This window comes from Chlamydomonas reinhardtii, chromosome 9 (genome assembly GCF_000002595.2).
Source record: "Chlamydomonas reinhardtii strain CC-503 cw92 mt+ chromosome 9, whole genome shotgun sequence".
NCBI lineage: Eukaryota > Viridiplantae > Chlorophyta > Chlorophyceae > Chlamydomonadales > Chlamydomonadaceae > Chlamydomonas > Chlamydomonas reinhardtii.
In genome coordinates, this window is record NC_057012.1 from 5,359,000 (window position 1) to 5,381,631 (window position 22,632).

A 22,632-nucleotide genomic window follows, 5' to 3' on the forward strand; every position below is an offset into this window, starting at 1 on the left:
CCAGGGGTCCAGAGCCACCAGGTTATTGTAGAAATGCTGCGCCGCCGTGGTGGTCAGCTGCGCCGCTGCACGCTGCCACTCCGCCTCCCGCTCCGCCAGCCACGACTGTGCCACTGGCTGGGGCCCCGAATCCCCCGCCTGCTGTGTTGGCGCCGGGCACGGCATGGCTGCGGGGCGGGCCGGAGCCGGAGGTGCGGCCGGGTTGGCCGCGGTGATGGCCTGCCGCACGTCCCGCACCGTGTAGTCCGCTAAGCTGACACCCGCAATCCGGCAGTGCTCCGGGTGCACTACCACCCCAGCCTCCAGCGCCAGGAAGTACGGCGCCCGAGGCCACGCCCCCGCCCGGTCCCCTGGTGATGCTGCATCGTACGCCGCCCGCTCTTCAAAGGTCCACAGGTGCCGCGGCTTGCGATGCTGCAGCACACAGGCAGGCTGCCACGCCCCATCCACCGCCGGGGGCAGCACGCCAGGCCCAGGCTCCAAGAGCCGCCCCGTGTAGTGGACGTAGGACACAGCCCCCGCAGCGTTAGCCACCCACAGCTGGTCCAGGCTAACCCGCCACTGTGGCGGCGCCGCTGGCGGCTGAGTGGCTGGCTGCGGTGGATGCTGTTCCACGCCCGCGCTCCGCACGTGGCCGACCGCGGCGCCAGCCGGGCAGGCAGCCCTGCTGGCGCCGGCGCGTCGCTGTACACCCACGCCCACGTGGTGGCGGAGTCCGGGCGCACATGGGTAAGCAGCGCCCGGGTGAGCATCTTCCAGGGTTGCCGGCCTGGCTGGGCAAGGAGGGCGAAGGTCTTAGCTTGCAGGGCAGACAGGAACGCAGGCAGGTCGACGTGGTTGACACCCCCGTCCTTGTACGGCAGACAGGCCGTTTCCCGCTTTGGCAGCAGGAGCGGGTTCCCGTGCGACACCAGGCTGGCGTCCTCAGCGTGCATGGAGCGCACAGCAAAGTGGTCCACCAGGTCGGTGAGTTCCTTCAGCTGCGCCGGCGACGGGTTGAGGAAGCTGAAGTGGTAGGCCAGCTTCGCCGCCAACACCTGCTTCGCAATGTGCACACGGCCAACGAGAGTCAGAGACAGGGCAGCCCACAGACGCGCCACAAACGCCATGCCGCGAGCCCGCCGGGTGTACAAGTCAGCTGCAGCCGCATCAGAGTCCCACGACAGGGGCACACCCAGGTGCGTCACGGCGCCAGTGGTAAACGGCACCCCTGTGTGTGGGCAAGGGCCCGTCAGGTGCGCAAACCTGCCAAGGCCCATGGCCTTGCTCTTGTCCGGATGGACACGGGCGTTGGACGCGCGGCAGAACAGCTGTACTGCCGCCATCAGGACCGGCCCGTCCACCGCCGGGTCGCGCGCCGTGAGGGTCGTGTCGTCAGCGTGGTGGGCAGCCGGTGGCGCCTGCTCGCCACTGGGTAACAGGGGCGTGCGCAGAAAGGACGTCAGTGGCTGCATCTGGATGACCCACAGGGGTGGTGAGGCGGTGCTGCCCTGCGGCAAGCCGTTCAGCACTGGGAAGGCATCAGAGAGCATCCCGTTCACACACACGCGGGCAGAGCCGTTGGCAGTGAGCAGGCGGATCCAGCGCAGCATGCGCGGCCCAAACCCAAGTCCCTCCGCGGACGCATACAGCCACTGCCGGTGCACCCGGTCATACGCCTTTTCAATGTCCAAGAAGTACAGCGCACCACCCTGCCGTGGCGTGCCGTCCGCGCCCACGTCCAGGCGCATCCATTCGATCAGGCCTTTTTTTTTTTTGAGGAATCATCCTTACAAGGTTGAACAGGGGCAGACGCGCTGCCCCCCTGCTGCCTGAAAGCAGCCTGGTCCCCGGGACCAGAACCCTGACAGGGCAAGAAGAGGAGAGAAGAGAAGAAAAACAGAAAACAAACACATCGAAAACCGCCACCAACCACCCCCATCCATCCCACCCCACCCCACCCCGACCCGGCAGACAGAGCAGGAGGCTGGCCCCCCCGCCCCCCGGGAGGGGTTGCACAAAAACACCGCCAGACCTAACCCAAGCACCAACCTACACCACAGCCTAACCGCAAGAACCACCACCACCGCGCGCCAGAAAAAGAAACACCAGCGCTACGCACTCGCCCCGCCCAAACCCACCCCACCCCCACAAGTCGGTTGCTTAAGCAACACCCCAGGAGAACCGGCAGAGGAGACACAAGCAGAAAACTAAACGGGCCAGATGTGGCGCTGACTAAGCGGGCTCCAGTCCTTGGAGGTACAGCGCGTTGTCTCCAATCCAGCGGCCGGTGATGAACGCGGTCTGCAGCTCATCCACAACTGCATCCAGGGCGGGCTGCAGGCGGGCGCTGACGGCCTTGGACACCATCTTGAAGTCGCAGTTGAGCAGCGTGATGGGCCGGTAGGACGCCAGCTCGGCGCGGTCCAGGCTTTTGCCCTTGTAGATGAGCGTAATGATGCCCTCCCGCCAGGAGGCAGGCAGCGCCGCTGCCATTTCGCCGCCATCGTGGGCGTCTGCAGCGGCAGCAAAGGCAGCGGCAGCAGCAGCACACAAGCGCGGGCCCAGCAGCGCCCAGAAGACCTTGTACACCTCGTACGGAACCCCGTCCGACCCAGGTGCTTTACCATTGGCGGAGCCAGCCAGCGCTGCCATCAGCTCGGCATCACTGAGGGTGCCGTCACCGGACCCCTCTGCGGCGGCGTGCAGATCCGCCGGAACCTTGCGGTCAATGGCCGCCAGAAGCTGTTGCTGCGACGCCGTACAGACCGGCTGCACGCGGAACAGGCCGGTGGGGCTGGTGCTGCTGTACATGGCTGCGGCGGCTGCAGAGACAGTGTTGCGCGTGCCCGGCCCCGTGAGCGCCACAGGCGCTGGTTGCCCCGGCACCTTCAAGTGCGTGATGGGCTCCTGCGCGCCGGCTGCTGGCTCGTCAGCCTGCCGATGGAACCAGCGAGTGCCCCGCTCCCCATGCTCCTCCATCAGTGCCGCGCGGGCATTGTGGCTGGCCGCTGCGGCAGCTGCCCGCTCCTCCCGCACCGCCAAGTTGGCCATGGCCGCAGCCTGACGCTGCGCGGCGCTGGCACCCGGCCGGTCGGCCAGGGCAGCGGCCGTGTCTGCGGCCAGCACCACGCCATGCAGCCCATCCCGGGTCTGGCGTGCATGCCGACGGTGGATGCTGGTGGCGGCCTCCCGCACGAAGAACTTGTCCGCCTCCCATTGCGTGCAAGCGCCGTCACCTGTACTGGCCACGGGATTGGCGGCAACGTGCGCCTCCAAGCGCTGCTCGAGCTCCAAACGCAGCGAGGGGTGAAACAGCAGGTATGTGGGGAAGCGCCACTGCTCCCGGTGCGCATGTGGCAGGTCGGGCAAGGACAGGGTGAGCAGCACACCGTTGTGGTCCCCAGGCGCCCCATACGTGCGAGCGACATCCACCACCCACGGCGCCGCGGTGGCACTGACATACCACCGATCCAGGCGTGCAGGAGTGGCCGGCTTGGGCGTGGCCGGATGCTTGTAGCCCTTGGCGCCGCCACGCTTGCTCGCCCAAGGGTCCACCAGACTGAACTGGGCGAGGAGGCTGGCAAGTTGCGGGGCACCTGCAGCACGTGACGGGCTAGGGGCCGCCTCCTGACTGGCATCGGTGACACAGTTCCAGTCCCCACCGACAACAAGCACCCTGTCCGTGGCCAGGTGGGGATGCAGCCCGGCAAAGAAAGCAGGCTTGTCCGCCACGGCCGTGGGCGCATACACACACACGAAGCGCAGGCGCAAGTGACCCACGTCCCAATCCCAACATACCACACGGCCCGCCGCATCCGTTGACGGCGGCTGCAGTACGCAGCCTGGAAGGGACAGCCGACTCCGCGCCAGGATAGCCGCCCCACAGGAGTGGGGCGATGCTGCCGGGCTGGCAGCGAGGCAGTGGCGCCACGGAAGGCACGCCCCCTGCGCGGCACGAAGGCAAGACTCCAGCGCCGTCGTGTCAGTAGCGTGGGTCTCCTGCACCATCGCCACATCCGCCCCAACTTGCTGCAGGTGCGAGACCAGCGCCCGCGCCTTGAGCGGCGAGCCCAGGCCGTTGACATTCACTGTCAGCAGCCGAAGGTTCGCCGCTCCCACTGGTGGCCGCATTATGAGACCCCGCCGGCCACGGCAGCGCCGTGGCGGTTGCGGTTGCTGTTGCTGCTGTGGTGTTTGCCGCGGCGGCCGCCACTTTGGCTGGGGGGCGCGCCGCCGCTGCTGGTGCTCATGCTAGCGGCGCCTGAGCTGGTGCCGCCGGGGCGCAATGGAGCGCTGCCCAGGCTCATGAGGCTGGAGGTACTGCGGCTGCGGTGCTGGCGTTGCCGGCGGCTGGGCCCGCTGGCCCCGCCGGGGTCCGCCGGCCCACGCTTAGCGGACCGCAGTGTGCGGGCGTCTAGGAGCACGTAGTCCATGTAGGCCGTCTGCACCTGCTGCGCGGCGTCATCCAGCTGCTCCGTCACGTCGGAAGGCAGGGGCGTGTCTGCAGGCTGGGCTGAGTATAGGCGCCACCAGCCAGTGAACTCGTCGTGCAGCTGTGCCAGGACGGCGGTACGGCCGGCCGGCACGCGGCAGACGGCCCAGTCCGGTACGGTGGCGCCCTGGTCACGGAGGTAGGCGAGGAGGCGGCCACCAAGCGCATCGCGGCCAAGCTGCGTCCACTCATACCCCTGCACATCTGCGCAGCGGTTCTGGTGCGTCACGAGGTCAGAGCCGATGGCAACACACGTGTCACGATTCAGGCAAACGGCCCCGTACTCCGCCTCACTGCCCGCACCCCCACCAGCGAGCCCAGCCGTGTCGGCCGAAACCCCAGCCGGCGCGCGCAGGCCCCTGCCCCTGTCCTTACCACCACCCGCCGGTTGTGATGTCTGCAGTGGCAGCCCCGCCTGGGGCGGCGCCTGGGGCACTGCCCGCCCCGCTCCTCCACCCTGGCGCCCCGACCCGCTGCCCCCACCAGCCTGCTGTCCCCCTGCCGGCCGCCCCGTGGGCACGTGCGGCGGCGAGCTAGCCCCGTCCTGCGGGGAGGGCAGCCCGCCGCCCAAGCGCGCTGCCCTCTGCTGCGGGAGCTGGGCGGGGCCACAGCGCCCTTTGGAGCTGGGCTGTTGCTGCAGCAGCGGCGGCGGCGGTGCGTGCGCGGCTGGTTGCACCCGTCGCCCACGCCCGGACGCCGCCGTGGCCGCGCCATCGCCCGCCCCGTCCTGTCCCCCCAGCGTTGCCAGGACCCCAAACCGGGAGCCGGTCCGGGGCCTGGGTGGCTGCACCTGGCGCTGCTGCTCCTGCTGCTGCTGTTGCTGTACCCGCCGTTGCTGCTGGAGAGTGAGTTCCGCCAAATCGGCCAAGTACCGCCGCATCACAACTTGCAGCTTCTGCTCCTGCCTAGCAGCTGCCCGCTGATCAAAGGGCGGCTGTGGCGCGGGAGCCCCACTGGGCTGCTGCTGCACGCCAGCCGGCCCAGCACCGGCAGTGCGACGCCTGGCCGCCGGCGGCCCCCCAACACCTGCCGATGGCTGCCCCCCGCTACGCCCTCCCGCTGCCACCCGCTGCTGTGAAGAGGGCTGCTGCTGCCGCTCGGCCCTCAGGGCAGCCGCAGCAGCACGGGTGCTTCCCCCCGCCACCAGAGCTGGCAGCGAGGGCGAGGCCACGGTGGGTGGTCCGTGGGCGCCACCAGCGGCAGCCGCTGCGTCACCCACACCCGCCGCCTCCTGCATCTGCACGTCCCCCACGTGGTCAACTATGTCAACACATTGCCCACGCCGTGACGCCGCCACGCCAGGGCCACCGCCCGCCCCGTCCTGCCCCCCCCGCGTGGCCAGGACCACAACCTGGGAGCCAGTCCGGGGCCTGGGCGACTGCCCCTGGCGCTGCAGTTCCTGCTGCTGCTGTTGCTGTAACCGCCGTTTCTGCTGGAGATCGAGGTCCGCCAAATCGGCCAAGTACCGCCGCATCACAGCTGTCTGCTCCTGATCCTGCCCGGCAGCGGCCCGCTGATCCAAGGGCGGCCATGGCGCGGGAGCGCCACTGTGCTGCTGCTGCACGCCAGCCGGCCCAGCATTGGCATAATTGGCAGGGCGAGGCCTGGCCGCCGGCGGCCCCCCCACGCCTTCCGCCGGCTGGACCCCGCTAAGCCCTCCCGTTGCCACCCGCTGCTGCGAAGAGGGCTGCTGCTGCAGCGCGGCCCGCAGGGCAGCCGCAGCAGCACGGTTGCTTCCCCCCGCCACCAGAACTGGCAGTAGGGGCAGGGCCCCGCTGAGTGGCCCACTGGCGCCACCAGCTGCAGCCGCCGCGTCACCCAAACCCGCCGCCTCCTGCATCTGCACGTCCCCTACGTGGTCAACGATGTCCGCTGCGGTCGCCATGGCAGCCGCGGGCCTCACCCCACCCAAGGTGTTGCCACCCAGGTCGGCGACCCCGGCTGCAGCCGGAGCAGGGCTACCTGCCGCGGCTGTCGTGGCTGTCCCAGCCGCCTGGGGGGCGCCACGGACCTCCACCTGCATGGGCTCCTCACCGGGCATCTCAAACTTGGCACAGTGCAGGTGAGAGAGCTGCGGGTCCCAGCTGGGGCCCCGCACACAGGCAAAGATGTGGTTGGTGATGCCCTGGCCTGCGGGGGCCTGGGGCTCCCCCTTGGGGCCCACCGATTTGGCGCACTGCTCTGAGACCACATAAGCACACGCCAGGTTAGAGGGGTCCGAGGTGGTGGGATAGCCGCCCGCCTGCAGCACCAAATCGGTGCGACCGCGGAAAGCCCCCCACACAGGGCCCCCTACCATCTTGACCGTGACGGTGTAGGTGCCCGGAATGATGGGCCGGGTGTCCACTGGCACGTGAACCGTGAGGACAGCCTGACCGCGCTGGAGCGGTACCGCCAGCGGTGACTTGCGCATGAGCTCCGCTGTGAAGGCTGCTTTGCTGGCGCTGGTCGCGCGCCGGCTGAAGGCCAGCCCCGCAAACGTGCGGGAGGGGCGGCCTGTGCTGTGCAGAGAGTGGCCCTGCAAGAGCTGCGGCTGGTTGCCCTGCCTGCACATGGTGTCCAGCACTGACAGGGCAGCACTGGTCACCTCCCGGACGCCGGCTGAGGACAGCTGCTCGCCCTCTGGGAGCCCCGTGGTGGCACCCACCAGAAGGACTGGGTAGGTAGGCAGGCTGGGGCCCTGAGGCTGCGTCGTCAGGTCCTGCACACCGTGCGCCAGGCTATGCGTGGACAGGGCAAGGTGGAGCTGCAGCCCGGGGCTGAAGAACGGGCTGGCAGTGCTGCCCCCACCTGCAGGGGTGCGGTCCGCTGCCAAGTCTGGCAGTGGGCGACGATGCCCAAACGCAGGCCCCCCACACGGCACGGCATGTGCTGCTGCGGCCGCGCCGTGTGTGTGTGTGCTGCATGGCTGGTGTTGGCCCCTGGTGTCTTGGCTGCGCTGAGACACCAGGCGGAACCGACCAGGATCACCCAGCAACTGCATAGCTACCCAAGATCAGCACTCACAGGGCATCACAGCAGGGCGGGCGCCAGGCAGCCGGGCGCCAGGCAACAAGGGCACGAAGACGAGCCACACCCCAAAAAGACAGCCAAGTGCTGCAGGGCTCCCCCGACCGCCACACCCAAATCACCCTGCTGCACGCGCGGATGCAAATGACCAACCACAAAGGTTGATACGCCGCCTGCTCCAAGCTGGTGAAGTGTGGTGCTCGCCGAGATGTTAAAATGCCGACAAGCGAAATGTCGCCAACTCCACGGCGACGCTCCTGAACCGCCAGAAACCTATTCCATAGCAGTGTCGAGTTCCAAAGCACAAGCCGGCAGAGGCTGATGGGCGCTGGAGAGGGAGTGTCGCGCTACAGCTGCAAAGTGGACTGACAAAAAACGAGCACGCCCACAAATGCAAACTGCTTCACAGTGGTTCGTAGGCCTTAAGAAGCCTAAAACAAAAGGAAGCAAGTCAAACAGCGCGAGAGAAATGACGTCGACTGTTTCAAAGCTGTGCAGAAGGAAAGGAGGATGCAAGAATAGCAAGAGAAGAGAGTAAAGTAAAGTAAAGTAAAGCAAAGTCGGTAAAGACCAGTAAAGTAAATCCTGGTCGGTTCCGCCTGGTGTCTCAGCGCAGCCAAGCCACCAGGGGCCAACACCAGCCATACAGCACACCCGCACACAGCGCGGCCACAGCAGCACATGCCATGCCGTGTGGGGGGCCTGCGTTTGGGCATCGCCGCCCACTGCCAGACTTGGCAGCGGACCGCACCCCTGCAGGTGGGGGCAACACTGCCAGCCCATTCTTCAGCCCCGGGCTGCAGCTCCACCTTGCCCTGTCCATGCATAGCCTGGCGCACGGCGTGCAGGACCTGACGACGCAGCCTCAGGGCCCCAGCCTGCCTACCTACCCAGTCCTTCTGGTGGGTGCCACCACGGGGCTCCCAGAGGGCGAGCAGCTGTCCTCAGCCGGCGTCCGGGAAGTGACCAGTGCTGCCCTGTCAGTGCTGGACACCATGTGCCGGCAGGGCAACCAGCCGCAGCTCTTGCAGGGCCACTCTCTGCACAGCACAGGCCACCCCTCCCGCACGTTTGCGGGGCTGGCCTTCAGCCGGCGCGCGACCAGCGCCAGCAAAGCAGCCTTCACAGCGGAGCTCATGCGCAAGTCACCGCTGGCGGTACCGCTCCAGCGCGGTCAGGCTGTCCTCACGGTTCACCCGGCGTGGGCGTGGGTGTACAGCGACGCGCCGGCGCCAGCGGGGCTGCCTGCCCGGCTGGCGGCCGCGGTCGGCCACGTGCGGAGCGCGGGTGTGAAACAGCATCCGCCGCAGCCAGCCACTCAGCCGCCAGCGGCGCCGCCACAGTGGCGGGTTAGCCTGGACCAGCTGTGGGTGGCTAACGCTGCGGGGGCTGTGTCCTACGTCCACTACACGTCAGCGCCACCCGCCGCCCAGATGCGCCGCTGCACGCTGCCACTCCGCCTCCCGCTCCACCAGCCGCGACTGTGCCGCCGGCTGGGTCCCCTGCAACCCTGTCGGCTCTGCCCACTGAGCTTCTCACCGCACAGCTCAAGGCGGCTAAGCTGGAGCACTTTGTGGCCATCTGGGCGGCGGGTGGCGCGCTTTGTGAAGTGGAGGAGGTTCAGGGTGGGTCACCAAAGTTGAACTTGCGGCTGACGCTTGCATCACCTGTGCAGGCCCCCTAGGTTTCCTTTTGGGCGGCGCTTCTTTCCAGGCGCTGGTGTGGCGTCTTATCGTCATCAGCTTATCTGGCGCCCATGAGTCCTAGCTCTGGCTGGCGTCGCAGCGCCTGGGCGGCTGTGGGACTTCCTGCACAGCGCGCATTGCAGCGGGCTGGAGCCCGCTTAGTCAGCGCCACATCTGGCCCGTTTACTTTTCTGCTTGTGTCTCCTCTGCCGTTTCTCCTGGGGTGTTGCTTAAGCAACCGACTTGTGGGGGTGGGGTGGGTATGGGCGGGGCGAGTGCGTAGCGCTGGTGTTCCCTTTTCTGGTGTCGTGTCATTCTGCCGGTTATGAATGTCTCCGCCACCTGTCCCGCCATTGGGTTGCGCATGCACTCTGGCCACCTGTGTTAAACCAGGCTAGGCATAGACATAACCTAGCTGGCCAGGCGAGGACGCTGCTTCACTGCTGGAGGAATACGCGAGTTGCGGGTTGCTGGGACAATGGACTGCCGTCGCAGTCCCCGAGTTGTGAGATACCCCGGCGGTTCTCACTGGGCATGCCCCCGATTGCTAGCTGGTCCAAACGCTAGTCTTGCCTGCCGCTGAACACGCCTTGGCGTTCTCGCTCCCGCAGGTGATCAGTCTGCTCTCAGCGAGTCACAAGAACTACACATTAGTCGTCGTAAAGCCAATATGGAGTAACAGCGGACAGTGCCGCTCACAGGCGTCACTGCCTGCTACGTGCGCCGACCAACTTTTTTTTTTTTGAGGAATCATCCTTACAAGGTTGAACAGGGGCAGACGCGCTGCCCCCCTGCGTACTGTACGGCAACTTCTCACTCGCACCTTTCTCTCAGGCTGATAGCAAGCAAGGTTAATCCTACACCAAGCAGGCGATACACAGCAGTCTTAGCTGCACGAGTCCACACGCAGTCACACACGCGACACAAAACCCTAGGCTACACACGCTCGTGCCGGTGGAATGCAGTGCCGGCAGAATGGCGTGACAGCTGTCGTGTCATTCTGCCGGTTATGAATGTCTCCGCCACCTGTCCCGCCATTTCCCCCCACAACCGAGAGAGGCCAAGCATGGCAACCGAGGTTGGCTCACGCAGGGACAGGCTTGCACGCATCAAGGTCAATACGTCCAAATTGTCAGTCCATGTTTGGTCCCCTTCAGAGAGGCCACAAATACGCAATACACGTCATCCTTAGACATCTCAACCCAAGCCAAATAGCGAATGATCGCTCCTCCCACCGTCATCCGAATCCACAATACCATCCTTCATACCGCTTCGTCCCCCCAGCTGGGCCCTCCATCCCGAATACCTGCGCAACTATCCAACGCTAGCTACGCCCTCGTCCCCCCAGCTGGTCCTTCCACTCTCCTTATGCGCGCGCCCGCCTGCGCCGCACATGCTCCAGAGTCCAGTACTCCATCTCCACCTCGCCCGGCCACTTCACGGCAAAGTAGTGCGGCCGGTAGAGTGCGCCACGGAACTGCAGCAGGGCCTTCTGCTCCGTCTCCCCCGCGCCCTTGCCCCTGCCCGTCCGCACCCGCCTAGTCACCACCGTGCCGTCTATCTGCCGGGCCTCATCATCCAACCTGCGCGTGCTGGCCTTGGGGAACAGCAGCTGGCCCAGCTGCTCGGGCCACTCACGCGTCGCCTCCTCTGTCGGTGGCTGCTGCGATAAGTGCGCCAGGCACCTCGGACACAGCCAGGCGCCTGTGGGCACCTCCCGCAGCGGCGGCCGCAGGCAGTGCGTGTGCCACCCCTGGTTGCAGCCGTCGCAGAGCAGCATCCTGGCCGGCTGCCCCGGCGAGCTGCACGCTTCGCAGGCCAGGTCCTTGCCGGGGCGAAACAGCTGCGGCTCTATCGCCGGGTCCACGTCCAGGTGGCAGGGCGCCAGCTGCTCCACCCTCCGACGCAGCTGCTGCGTCCCGTCCCGTCCTATGAGCACCGCTACACCCAGCGGCCCCACGCTCTTCACCCTGAGTATTGTGTCGTAATACTGGAATTGCAGGGTGTTGTCCACCTTCAGCTTCTTGATGTAAACGTAGTCGCCAGCGCTGAATTCTGGCGTGTTTGTCAGGCGGCGCGCCGCGCGCGCGGCCGCATAGCGCCGCGTATCGCGATGCTGAGCCACCAGCAGATTGCCGGCGGCCTCCGGGTAGTGACGCTGCACCCAGGCCGCCCTTTCCCGCAGGCTCTCCGTTGCTGCCGCTGCGTCCTCAAAGCTCAGGGGCTCCGCGAACCCCTCCCTGACGGCTGCTGGCACCTGGGGCTCCACTCCTCCGTGCAGCAGCCTGAACGGCGAATACTGCGTGGCCGCCTGCGGCGAGCACCGGTAGCCGAGCAGTAGATGCGGCAGCGCCCGGTCCCAGCGTGCTGGGTCGGCGGACTCGTAGCACGCCTTGCGCAGCGCGTCCTTCACCACTCGCACGATGCGCTCTGCAGCGCCATCTGCTTGTGGGTGCCCGGGTGAGGCGTGTCGGTGATCCACGTAGCAGCGCTCTAGCAGCGCTGCAAACTCGCCCTCAAACTCCGATCCGTTGTCTGTCACCACCTCTGCTGGCGCCCCAAAGCGCGCCATGATGTCCGCAAACACCCGCGCTACGCGGTCTGCGGTCTTGTCCACGATTGGCACCACCTCGATATGCTTACTGAAATGCTCGATGGCGATGACGCAGTAGCGGTAGCCGTCGGGCTCGGTGGGCGTGAGCTCCCCGGCCAGGTCTACGCCCCAGCGGTAGAAGAGCCCCCTGACCGGCAGCGGCTGCAGCTCCGCTGGCCTCGCGTCTCCCGTCACACGGCTGAGGTCGCATGCCCGGCAGTTGCGCACCACGTGAGCTGCTGTGGCTCCCATGTCGAACCACCAGTACCCCAGCTGCAGCAGGGCCCGCGTGCGCCGGACACCGAGGTGGCCAAGCGAGAGATGCAGGCGCTCCGCTATTCCCAATCGCTCTGCAGGCGGTGGGCAGACTCTGGCGCGCCCGTCCGACAGGCACCGCAGCAGCTGCTGCCCGTCCCACCTGTAGGAGCTGGCCCGCCGCACCGCGCGGCGGGAGGCTGCGGCTTGCCCCGCCAGCCCTTGAATCAGCGCCATCACCTCTGCGTCTAGCCACACGTCAGGCTGCTGCCCGTTGGCGGCCGCTAGCGCGGCCTCCGTCGCGTCAGTCTGCGCAGCCACCATGGTGGCAAATACCAGCAGGTCGCTGCCGGGCTGCCGCTGTATCAGCATTCGCGCCAGCTCCGTGTCCTCTGCGTCACTCCCCCCCAGCGGCAGTACCGGTTCTGCGTCTGCAGGTGCCAGCACTTGAGGCGGCGGCGTGTGTGTGTCGTGAGGCGTGAGGTAGTGGCGCTGCAAGACGACGGCGGCTGCTAGGACGGCGCTGAGGGCCAGCGGCGGCGGGGCTGAGCGCAGCGCGGCGAGCGCGGCGCTGGGCGGCAGGCCGGAGGATGCTCCCGGCACGTGCCCCAGGAGCACTTCCCAGTCACGTGGCGATAGCGGTTGAGCCGGCGCATTGGCGTCCGCGGGGATGCAGGTGGCGCCGGCGGGGAGGGCTGCAAGCCGCTGACCCGGTGCATGGACCGGAACGTGCGGCAGCGGCTCGACTTGAGCGGCAACGGGCAGCCGCACGCCGGGCGCCACGAGCTGGGGTAGGCGTCGCTGGGGCAGGGGCCGCATCTCGCGGAACACGGCGGTGAGGTGCTCTGCGGTGGCCAGGTTGGTGTAGAGGCTGCATGCGTGGTGCACGCCGACGCCGGTCTGTACCAAGTCAAACGGCACCGGAATGCCGAATGGGAAACCCAAGCCCTGCTGATGCTCGACAGTGGTGGGCGGCGCCAGCAACACGTAGGCGGGCGCCGGCCAGCGCCGTTGGATGCAGTGGCGCTGCAGGGCGCCAAGCAGCCCAAGCACATCGGTCTCCCCCCAGTGGTCGCTCCACCCCCAGCCGCCGATGACCAGCCACTGCCCGCCCGCAGCAATGGGTAGCTGCGAGATGAGGGAAGCAGCGGCGGCGGGCGTCGCACTGCCGCGTGGCTGGTCCTGCCGTGCGGGCGCTGCCGGCGTCGGCGGCGGCAGCAGGTCCGGGTGTAGCCGTGCAAGGTGCGGTAGCAGCCTGCTGAGTGCCTCCCGCACCGTTCCACTGCTGTCGAGGTTGCAGTAGCGCCGGATGCGCCAGCCTAGCCGCAGGCACGCCTGCAGGCCAGGTGCCAGCCCTCCTGGGACCTCCAGCACCGAGATTGCATCTGTTTCCGCGGCAAAGATGAGCGCATGTTGCCGCAGGAAGGTGCTGACTCCCACCACGCTGCCGTGCAGCGCTGATGTACGCAGCCGCAGGCGCGGCGCAGGGCTGAGTGCGCGGAGGGCGCGCGACTGCTGGACGACTATGAGCGCTGCCGTGCGCAATGCGTGTTCGTCGTCCTCGTTGTGCAGGAGCTCACCGGGGCTGGGTACCGTGGTGTCGCCTGCCGGCGTGAGCGTGGCCTGCAAACACGCGAACTGCAGGCGTGACGCAGGCGCCCAGGGCTGCGCCGGGTGCAGCAGCAGCACGGCAGGCGTTGTGGTGGCGCTGCACAGCGCGGCAGCGAAGGGCGGCAGCACCGTGCGCATGCCTGCCCGCGCCAGAGTGGTGACTGCCACGACTGGAGGCGCGGGTGTAGGGGCATATTGCGGCCAGCCCTTGCCAGGGTACGGTACGCGCTGCGGCGGCACTGGAAGTGGGTCGTCGTCGTTGTCGAGACGAGCGCCTGTGCTGTCATGAGTGGTGGGTAGCGGGTCGCGGCTGAGCGCATCGGCGTTCTGGTTGAGCAGTCCCGGCCGGTGTACGACCGAGAAGCTGTACTGCTGCAGTATCATCGCCCAGCGCGCAGCCTGTCCGGTTAGCTCCGGCTGTGACATCAGCCACTCCAGGGGCGCATGGTCTGTCACCAGCGTGAACGGCGTGGCGTGCAGGTAGGGGCGCAAGGTCTGAATGGCCCAAACTGCCGCCAGCAGCTCGCCCTTGTAGCTGCCGTAGCGCCGCTCATGCACGTTGCAGGTGCGGCTAACACAGGCGACCATGTACTCCCGCGCGTCGTCATCCAGCTGCCCTAGCACGCCACTGACGCCGTCCTCACACCAGTCCGTGTGCAGGATGAGCGGCCAAGAGGGGTCGTAAGCGCGCAGGATCAGGCCCTCGCGCGCAAACTCCGCCTTAACTGTGTCGAGCGCCAGCTGCTGCTCCGGGCCCCACGTCTCCGGACCCCACACCACGTCCTTCTTCAGCAGCTTGGTGATGGGCGCCATCTTGACTGCCCAGTGGTCAATGTAGCACCGGTAGTAGTTGAGCAGGCCCAGCAAGCGTTGGCACGCGTTGAGGCTGTTGGGCGCCCGCAGCGCTTGAAACGCCGCGACGCGCGCCTGCACCGGTGACATACCGCTGCCGGAGATCTGGTGGCCCAGGTAGTCGATGGAGTCGGCGCACAAGTAGGTCTTGTCGGGGTGCAGTTTGATGCCGATGTCGCGCATCATGGTGAAGAAGCGGTGCAAGTGCTCCAGGTGCTCCTCAAACGTGTTGGACACCAGCGCGCAGTCGTCCACATAGATGAACAGCACTCCCTCCAAACCGTACTCGCGCGCGTGTGAGTCGACTACGCGCTGCCAGTGGCTGGTGGCGTTGCGCAGGCCGTACAGCAGGCGCTTGTGCTGCCAGAGCTCCCTGCCCCACCAGAAGGCCGTCTTGCGACGATCTTCCTCTGCAAGCCACAGCTGCGCGAAAGCGGCCCGGCAGTCTGCCTTGGTGATCCAAGCCTTGGAAGCCACCGCGTCAAAGAGGTCTTCAATGCGCGGGATCTGGTAGCCGTCGCATACAGTAGCTTCGTTCAGCCGTCGTGCGTCACCGCACACATGATAGCTGATGGTGCCGTCCGGCTGCATCTTGGACGGCACAGTCACGTTCATTGCGTAGGCGTTGGTATCTTCGGCCCGCTCTATCAGGTTAGCGGCCTTTAGCTCGTTGAACTTCTTGTCAATCTCCTCTCTCTCCTTGCCAGTGTAGCGCCGCGGCGGCTCTTTGATGGGGCGGTCGTGCACCAGCGGTATGTTCACCGGCGGCAGCTTGAGGTTGGCGCTGCCGGTGTAGCCAGTGATATCCGCTACGGTGCGTGCGAACACGCCGCCAGACGCCGCTGGCGCATCAAAGCCGGCGACCAACTCCCTGACAGTCTCTCTCTGCTCGTCTGTCATGTCCTCGCGGTGGCACAGCGTCCAACCCGACTGCTGTTTCACGAACCGGCTATCATGGGGCAACAGCCGGCGCCCCTCCGGCGTTAACTGTTCTGGTGTCACGCCGGTACTAGCACGGAGCACCGCCGCCGGCGTCGGCGGCTCCTCCGGAGCAGGGCCCTGCCGCCCTGCCCTGGGCGGCACGTCACTCATTGTCGGCCGCCAGCGGCGTCTCGGCCGCTGGCGACATGGGGGGTGCCGCCACGGGGACCTCTACGGCGGCTGCGGTAGGCATGGAGGCGTCCGGCAAGCCGAGAGAGGCGACCGCATGCTGTAGCGGTACTTGGATCACTGGCGTGGCCGTGGGCTGCCCAGGCTCCCACAGGCCCAGACGCTGGCGGCCGGTGTCTAGCACGTAGTGGTAGCGCGCCAGGCAGCCGGTGCCGATGAGCAAGTCAAACAGCTGTGGCCCCGGCACGACCCAGCATTCAGCCAGCGCCCAGCTGCGGGTGGCGTTGTCCTCGCCCTTGAGCGTCAGCTGCACCGAGCCAACCACGCGCTGCAGCGGTGCTGATAGCCCCACTGCAGTGTGAACGCGAAAGGCCGGGTCCTCCTCCACTTGCAGGCCGTACTGACGTGCCAGCGTGTCCGTGACGAGCGACACCTCGCTGCCCGAGTCCGGTAGTGCGCAGCGCGGCATGATGCGCTGACCACCGGCCGTTGGCAGGGTCTATGTGGTGCATGCAATGGAGTTTACTTTACTTTACTTTACTTTACTTTACTCTCTTCTCTTGCTATTCTTGCATCCTCCTTTCCTTCTGCACAGCTTTGAAACAGTCGACGTCATTTCTCTCGCGCTGTTTGACTTGCTTCCTTTTGTTTTAGGCTTCTTAAGGCCTACGAACCACTGTGAAGCAGTCTGCATTTGTGGGCGTGCTCGTTTTTCGTCAGTCCACTTTGCAGCTGCAGCAAAAAAAAAAGCTGTAGCGCGACACTCCCTCTCCAGCGCCCTTCAGCCTATGTCGGCTTGTGCTTTGGAACTCGACACAGCTATGGAATAGGATTCTGGCGGTTCAGGAACGTTGCCGTGGAGTTGGCGACATTTCGCTTGTCGGCATTTTAACATCTCGGCGAGCACCACACTCACCAGCCTGGAGCAGGCGGCGTATCAACCTTTGTGGTTGGTCCTTTGCATCTGCGCGTGCAGCAGGGTGCTTTGGGTGTGGCGGTCGGGGGAGCCCTGCAGCACTTGGGTGTTTTTTTGGGGTGTGGCTCGTCTTCGTGCCCTTGTTGCCTGGTGCCTGGCTGCCTGGCGCCCGCCCTGCTGTGATGCCCTGTGAGTGCTGATCTTGGGCAGCTATGCAGTTGCTGGGTGATCCTGGTCGGTTCCGCCTGGTGTCTCAGCGCAGCCAAGCCACCAGGGGCCAACACCAGCCATACAGCACACCCGCACACGGCGCGGCCACAGCAGCACATGCCGTGCCGTGTGGGGGGCCGGCGTTTGGGCATCACCGCCCACTGCCAGACTTGGCAGCGGACCGCACCCCTGCAGGTGGGGGCAACACTGCCAGCCCGTTCTTCAGCCCCGGGCTGCAGCTCCACCTTGCCCTGTCCACGCATAGCCTGGCGCACGGCGTGCAGGACCTGACGACGCAGCCTCAGGGCCCCAGCCTGCCTACCTACCCAGTCCTTCTGGTGGGTGCCACCACGGGGCTCCCAGAGGGCGAGCAGCTGTCCTCAGCCGGCGTCCGGGAAGTGACCAGTGCTGCCCTGTCAGTGCTGGACACCATGTGCCGGCAGGGCAACCAGCCGCAGCTCTTGCAGGGCCACTCTCTGCACAGCACAGGCCACCCCTCCCGCACGTTTGCGGGGCTGGCCTTCAGCCGGCGCGCGACCAGCACCAGCAAAGCAGCCTTCACAGCGGAGCTCATGCGCAAGTCGCCGCTGGCGGTACCGCTCCAGCGCGGTCAGGCTGTCCTCACGGTTCACGTGCCAGTGGACACCCGGCCCATCATTCCGGGCACCTACACCGTCACGGTCAAGATGGTAGGGGGCCCTGTGTGGGGGGCTTTCCGCGGTCGCACCGATTTGGTGCTGCAGGCGGGCGGCTATCCCACCACCTCGGACCCCTCTAACCTGGCGTGTGCTTATGTGGTCTCAGAGCAGTGCGCCAAATCGGTGGGCCCCAAGGGGGAGCCCCAGGCCCCCGCAGGCCAGGGCATCACCAACCACATCTTTGCCTGTGTGCGGGGCCCAGTCTGGGACCCGCAGCTCTCTCACCTGCACTGTGCCAAGTTTGAGATGCCCGGTGAGGAGCCCATGCAGGTGGAGGTCCGTGGCGCCCCCCAGGCGGCTGGGGCGGCCACGACAGCTGCGGCAGGCAGCCCTGCTCCGGCTGCAGCCAGGGTCGCCGACCTGGGTGGCAACACCTTGGGTGTGGCGAGGCCCGCGGCTGCCATGGCGACCGCAGCGGACATCGTTGACCACGTGGGGGACGTGCAGATGCAGGAGGTGGCGGGTTTGGGTGACGTGGCGGCTGCAGCTGGTGGCGCCAGTGGGCCACACAGCGGGGCCCCGCCCCCGCTGCCAGTTCTGGTGGCGGGGGGAAGCAACCGTGCTGCTGCGGCTGCCCTGCGGGCCGCGCTGCAGCAGCAGCCCTCTTCACAGCAGTGGGTGTCAGCGGGAGGGCTTAGCGGGGTCCAGCCGGCGGCAGGCGTGGGGGGGCCGCCGGCGGCCAGGCCTCCCCCTGCCGGTGCTGGGCCGGCTGGCGTGCAGCAGCAGCACAGTGGCGTTCCCGCGCCACGGCCGCCCTTGGATCAGCAGGCAGCCGCTGGGCAGGATCAGGAGCAGACCGCTGTGATGCAGCGGTACTTGGCCGAGCTGGCGGACCTCAATCTCCAGCGGCAACGGCGGTTACAGGAACAGCAACAGCAGCAGCAGCTGCAGCGCCAGGGGCAGTCGCCCAGGCCCCGGACCGGCTCCCAGGTTGTGGTCCTGGCCACGCTGGGGGGGCAGGACGGGGCGGGCGGTGGCCCTGGCGTGGCGGCGTCACGGCGTGGGCAACGTGTTGACATAGTTGACCACGTGGGGGACGTGCAGATGCAGGAGGCGGCGGGTGTGGGTGACGCAGGGGCTGCCGCTGGTGGCGCCAGCGGACCACCCGCCGTGGCCTCACCCTCGCTGCCAGCTCTGGTGGCGGGGGGAAGCACCCGTTCTGCTGCGGCTACCCTAAGGGCCGAGCGACAGCAGCAGCCCTCTTCACAGCGGCGGGTGGCAGCGGGAGGGCTTAGCGGGGGGCAGCCGTCTGCAGGCGTGGGGGGGCCACCGGCGGTCAGGCGTCGTACTGCCTGTGCTGGGTCGGCTGGCGCGCAGCAGCAGCCCAGTGGGGCTTCCGCGCCACAGCCGCCCTTTGATCAGCGGGCGGCCGCCAGGCAGGATCAGGAGCAGACCGCTGTGATGCAGCGGTACTTGGCCTACATGGTGGACCTCCATCTCCAGCAGCAACGGCGGGTACAGCACCAGCAGCAGCAGGAGCAGCAGCGCCAGGTGCAGCCGCCCAGGCCCCGGACCGGCTCCCGGTTTGAGGTCCTGGCCACGCTGGGGGGACAGGACGGGGCGGGCGATGGCGCTGCCACGGCGGCGCCCGGGCGTGGGCGACGGGTGCAACCAGCCGCGCACGCACCGCCGCCACCGCTGCAGCAACAGCCCCGCTCCAAAGGGCGCTGTGGCCCCGCCCAGCTCCCGCAGCAGAGGGCAGGGCGCTTGGGCGGCGGGCTGCCTCCCCCGCAGGACGGTGCTAGCTCGCCGCCGCGCGTGCCCACTGGGCGGCCGACCGGGGGACAGCAGGCTGGTGGGGGCAGCGGGTTGGGGCGCCAGGGTGGAGGAGTGGGGCGGGCAGTGCCCCAGCCGCTACCCCAGGCGCGGCCGCCACTGCAAACGTCACAACCGGCGGGTGGTGGTAAGGGCAGGGACAGGGGCCTGGGCGCGCCGGCTGGGGGTTCGGCCGACACGGCTGGGCGCGCTGGTGGGGGTGCGGGCAGTGAGGCAGAGTACGGGGCCGTTTGCCTGACCCGGGACACGTGCGTTGCCATTGGCTCTGACCTCGTGACGCACCAGAACCGCTGCGCAGATGTGCAGGGGTTTGAGTGGGCGCAGCTGGGCCACGACACGCTTGGTGGCCGCCTCCTCGCCTACCTCCGTGACCAGGGCGCCACCGTACCGGACTGGGCCGTCTGCCGCGTGCCGGCCGGCCGTACCGCCGTCCTGGCACAGCTGCACGACGAGTTCACTGGCTGGTGGCGCCTATACTCAGCCCAGCCTGCAGACACGCCCCTGCCTTCCGATGTGACGGAGCAGCTGGATGACGCCGCGCAGCAGGTGCAGACGGCCTACATGGACTACGTGCTCCTAGACGCCCGCACCCTGCGGTCCGCTAAGCGTGGGCTGGCGGACCCCGGCGGGGCCAGCGGGCCCAGCCGCCGGCAACGCCAGCACCGCAGCCGCAGTACCTCCAGCCTCATGAGCCTGGGCAGCGCTCCATTGCACCCCGGCGGCGCCAGCTCAGGTGCCGCTAGCATGAGCACCAGCAGCGGCGGCGCGCCCCCCAGCCAGGGTGGCGACCGCCGCGGCAAACGCCACAGCAGCAACAGCAACCGCACCCGCCACGGCGCTGCCGTGGCCGGCGGGGGCTCATAATGCGGCCACCAGTGGGAGCGGCGAACCTTCGGCTGCTGACAGTGAATGTCAACGGCCTGGGCTCGCCGCTCAAGGCGCGGGCGCTGGTCTCGCACCTGCAGCAAGTTGGGGCGGATGTGGCGATGGTGCAGGAGACCCACGCTACTGACACGACGGTGCTGGAGTCTTGCCTTCGTGCCGCGCAGGGGGCGTGCCTTCCGTGGCGCCACTGCCTTGCTGCCAGCCCGGCAGCGTCGCCCCACTCCTGTGGGACGGCTATCCTGGCGCGGAGTCGGCTGTCCCTTCCAGGCTGCGTACTGCAGCCGCCGTCAACGGATGCGGCGGGCCGTGTGGTATGTTGGGATTGGGACGTGGGTCACCTGCGCCTGCGCTTCGTGTGTGTGTATGCGCCCACGGCCGTGGCGGACAAGCCTGCTTTCTTTGCCGGGCTGCATACCCACCTGGCCTCGGACAGGGTGCTTGTTGTCGGTGGGGACTGGAACTGTGTCACCGATGCCAGTCAGGAGGCGGCCCCTAGCCCGTCACGTGCTGCAGGTGCCCCGCAACTTGCCAGCCTCCTCGCCCAGTTCAGTCTGGTGGACCCTTGGGCGAGCAAGCGTGGCGGCGCCAAGGGCTACACGCATCCGGCCACGCCCAAGCCAGCCACTCCCGCACGCCTGGATCGGTGGTATGTCAGTTCCACCGCGGCGCCGTGGGTGCTGGATGTCGCACGCACGTATGGGGCGCCTGGGGACCACAACGGTGTGCTGCTCACCCTGTCCTTGCCCGACCTGCCACATGCGCACCGGGAGCAGTGGCGCTTCCCCACATACCTGCTGTTTCACCCCTCGCTGCGTCTGGAGCTCGAGCAGCGCTTGGAGGCGCACGTTGCCGCAAATCCTGTGACCAGTACAGGTGACGGCGCTTGCACGCAATGGGAGGCGGACAAGTTCTTCTTGCGGGAGGCCGCCACCAGCATCCACCGTCGGCATGCACGCCAGACCCGGGACGGGCTGCATGGCGTGGTGCTGGCCGCAGACGCGGCCGCTGCCCTGGCCGACCGGCCGGGTGCCAGCGCCGCGCAGCGTCAGGCTGCGGCCATGGCCAACTTGGCGGTGCGGGAGGAGCGGGCAGTTGCCGCAGCGGCCAGCCACAATGCCCGCGCTGCACTGATGGAGGAGCATGGGGAGCGGGGCACTCGCTGGTTCCATCGGCAGGCTGACGAGCCAGCAGCCGGCGCGCAGGAGCCCATCACGCACTTGAAGGTGCCGGGGCAACCGGCGCCTGTGGCGCTCACGGGGCCGGGCACGCGCAACACTGTCTCCGCAGCCGCTGCAGCCATGTACAGCAGCACCAGCCCCACCGGCCTGTTCCGCGTGCAGCCGGTCTGTACGGCGTCGCAGCAGCAGCTTCTGGCGGCCATTGACCGCAAGGTTCCGGCGGATCTGCAGGCCGCCGCAGAGGGGTCCGGTGACGGCGCCCTCAGTGATGCAGAGCTGATGGCAGCGCTGGCTGGCTCCGCCAATGGTAAAGCGCCTGGGTCGGACGGGGTCCCGTACGAGGTGTACAAGGTTTTCTGGGCGCTGCTGGGTCCGCGCTTGTGTGCTGCTGCTGCCGCTGCCTTTGCTGCCGCTGCAGACGCCCACGATGGCGGTGAAATGGCGGCGGCGCTGCCCGCCTCCTGGCGGGAGGGCATCATCACCCTCATCTACAAGGGCAAAAGCCTGGACCGCGCCGAGCTGGCGTCGTACCGGCCCATCACGCTGCTCAACTGCGACTTCAAGATGGTGTCCAAGGCCGTCAGCGCCCGCCTGCAGCCCGCCCTGGATGCAGTTGTGGATGAGCTGCAGACCGCGTTCATCACCGGCCGCTGGATTGGTGACAACGCGCTGTACCTCCAAGGCCTGATCGAATGGATGCGCCTGGACGTGGGCGCGGACGGCACGCCACGGCAGGGTGGTGCGCTGTACTTCTTGGACATTGAAGGCGTATGACCGGGTGCACCGGCAGTGGCTGTATGCGTCCGCGGAGGGACTTGGGTTTTTTTTTTTTTGAGGAATCATCCTTACAAGGTTGAACAGGGGCAGACGCGCTGCCCCCCTGCTGCCTGAAAGCAGCCTGGTCCCCGGGACCAGAACCCTGACAGGGCAAGAAGAGGAGAGAAGAGAAGAAAAACAGAAAACAAACACCTCGAAAACCGCCACCAACCACCCCCATCCATCCCACCCCACCCCACCCCGACCCGGCAGACAGAGCAGGAGGCTGGCCCCCCCGCCCCCCGGGAGGGGTTGCACAAAAACACCGCCAGACCTAACCCAAGCACCAACCTACACCACAGCCTAACCGCAAGAACCACCACCACCGCGCGCCAGAAAAAGAAACACCAGCGCTACGCACTCGCCCCGCCCAAACCCACCCCACCCCCACAAGTCGGTTGCTTAAGCAACACCCCAGGAGAACCGGCAGAGGAGATACAAGCAGAAAACTAAACGGGCCAGATGTGGCGCTGACTAAGCGGGCTCCAGTCCGCTGCAAGACGCGCTGTGCAGGAAGTCCCACAGCCGCCCAGGTGCTGCGACGCCAGCCAGAGCTAAAAAACA

General features: G+C 67.4%; 2 protein-coding genes across 2 annotated transcripts; one reads left to right on the top strand and one right to left on the bottom strand.

The window, feature by feature from the left end:
• Nucleotides 1-2,002: 2,002 nt before the first annotated feature.
• CHLRE_09g399886v5 (uncharacterized protein) lies at nt 2,003-8,028 on the bottom strand. Its single transcript, XM_043065950.1, has 3 exons — nt 7,481-8,028; nt 4,127-7,291; nt 2,003-4,070 (listed from the first exon to the last, which is right to left on the bottom strand). Exons 1-3 carry the CDS (start codon nt 7,485-7,487, stop codon nt 2,215-2,217), a joined length of 5,028 nt encoding a protein of 1,675 aa, XP_042921362.1. The 5' UTR covers nt 7,488-8,028; the 3' UTR covers nt 2,003-2,214.
• An 8,310-nt stretch (nt 8,029-16,338) lies between these two features.
• CHLRE_09g399923v5 (uncharacterized protein) lies at nt 16,339-22,210 on the top strand. The gene is made up of 2 exons (XM_043065963.1): nt 16,339-19,922; nt 20,096-22,210. Exons 1-2 carry the CDS (start codon nt 16,718-16,720, stop codon nt 22,024-22,026), a joined length of 5,136 nt encoding a protein of 1,711 aa, XP_042921363.1. The 5' UTR covers nt 16,339-16,717; the 3' UTR covers nt 22,027-22,210.
• Nucleotides 22,211-22,632: the final 422 nt, after the last annotated feature.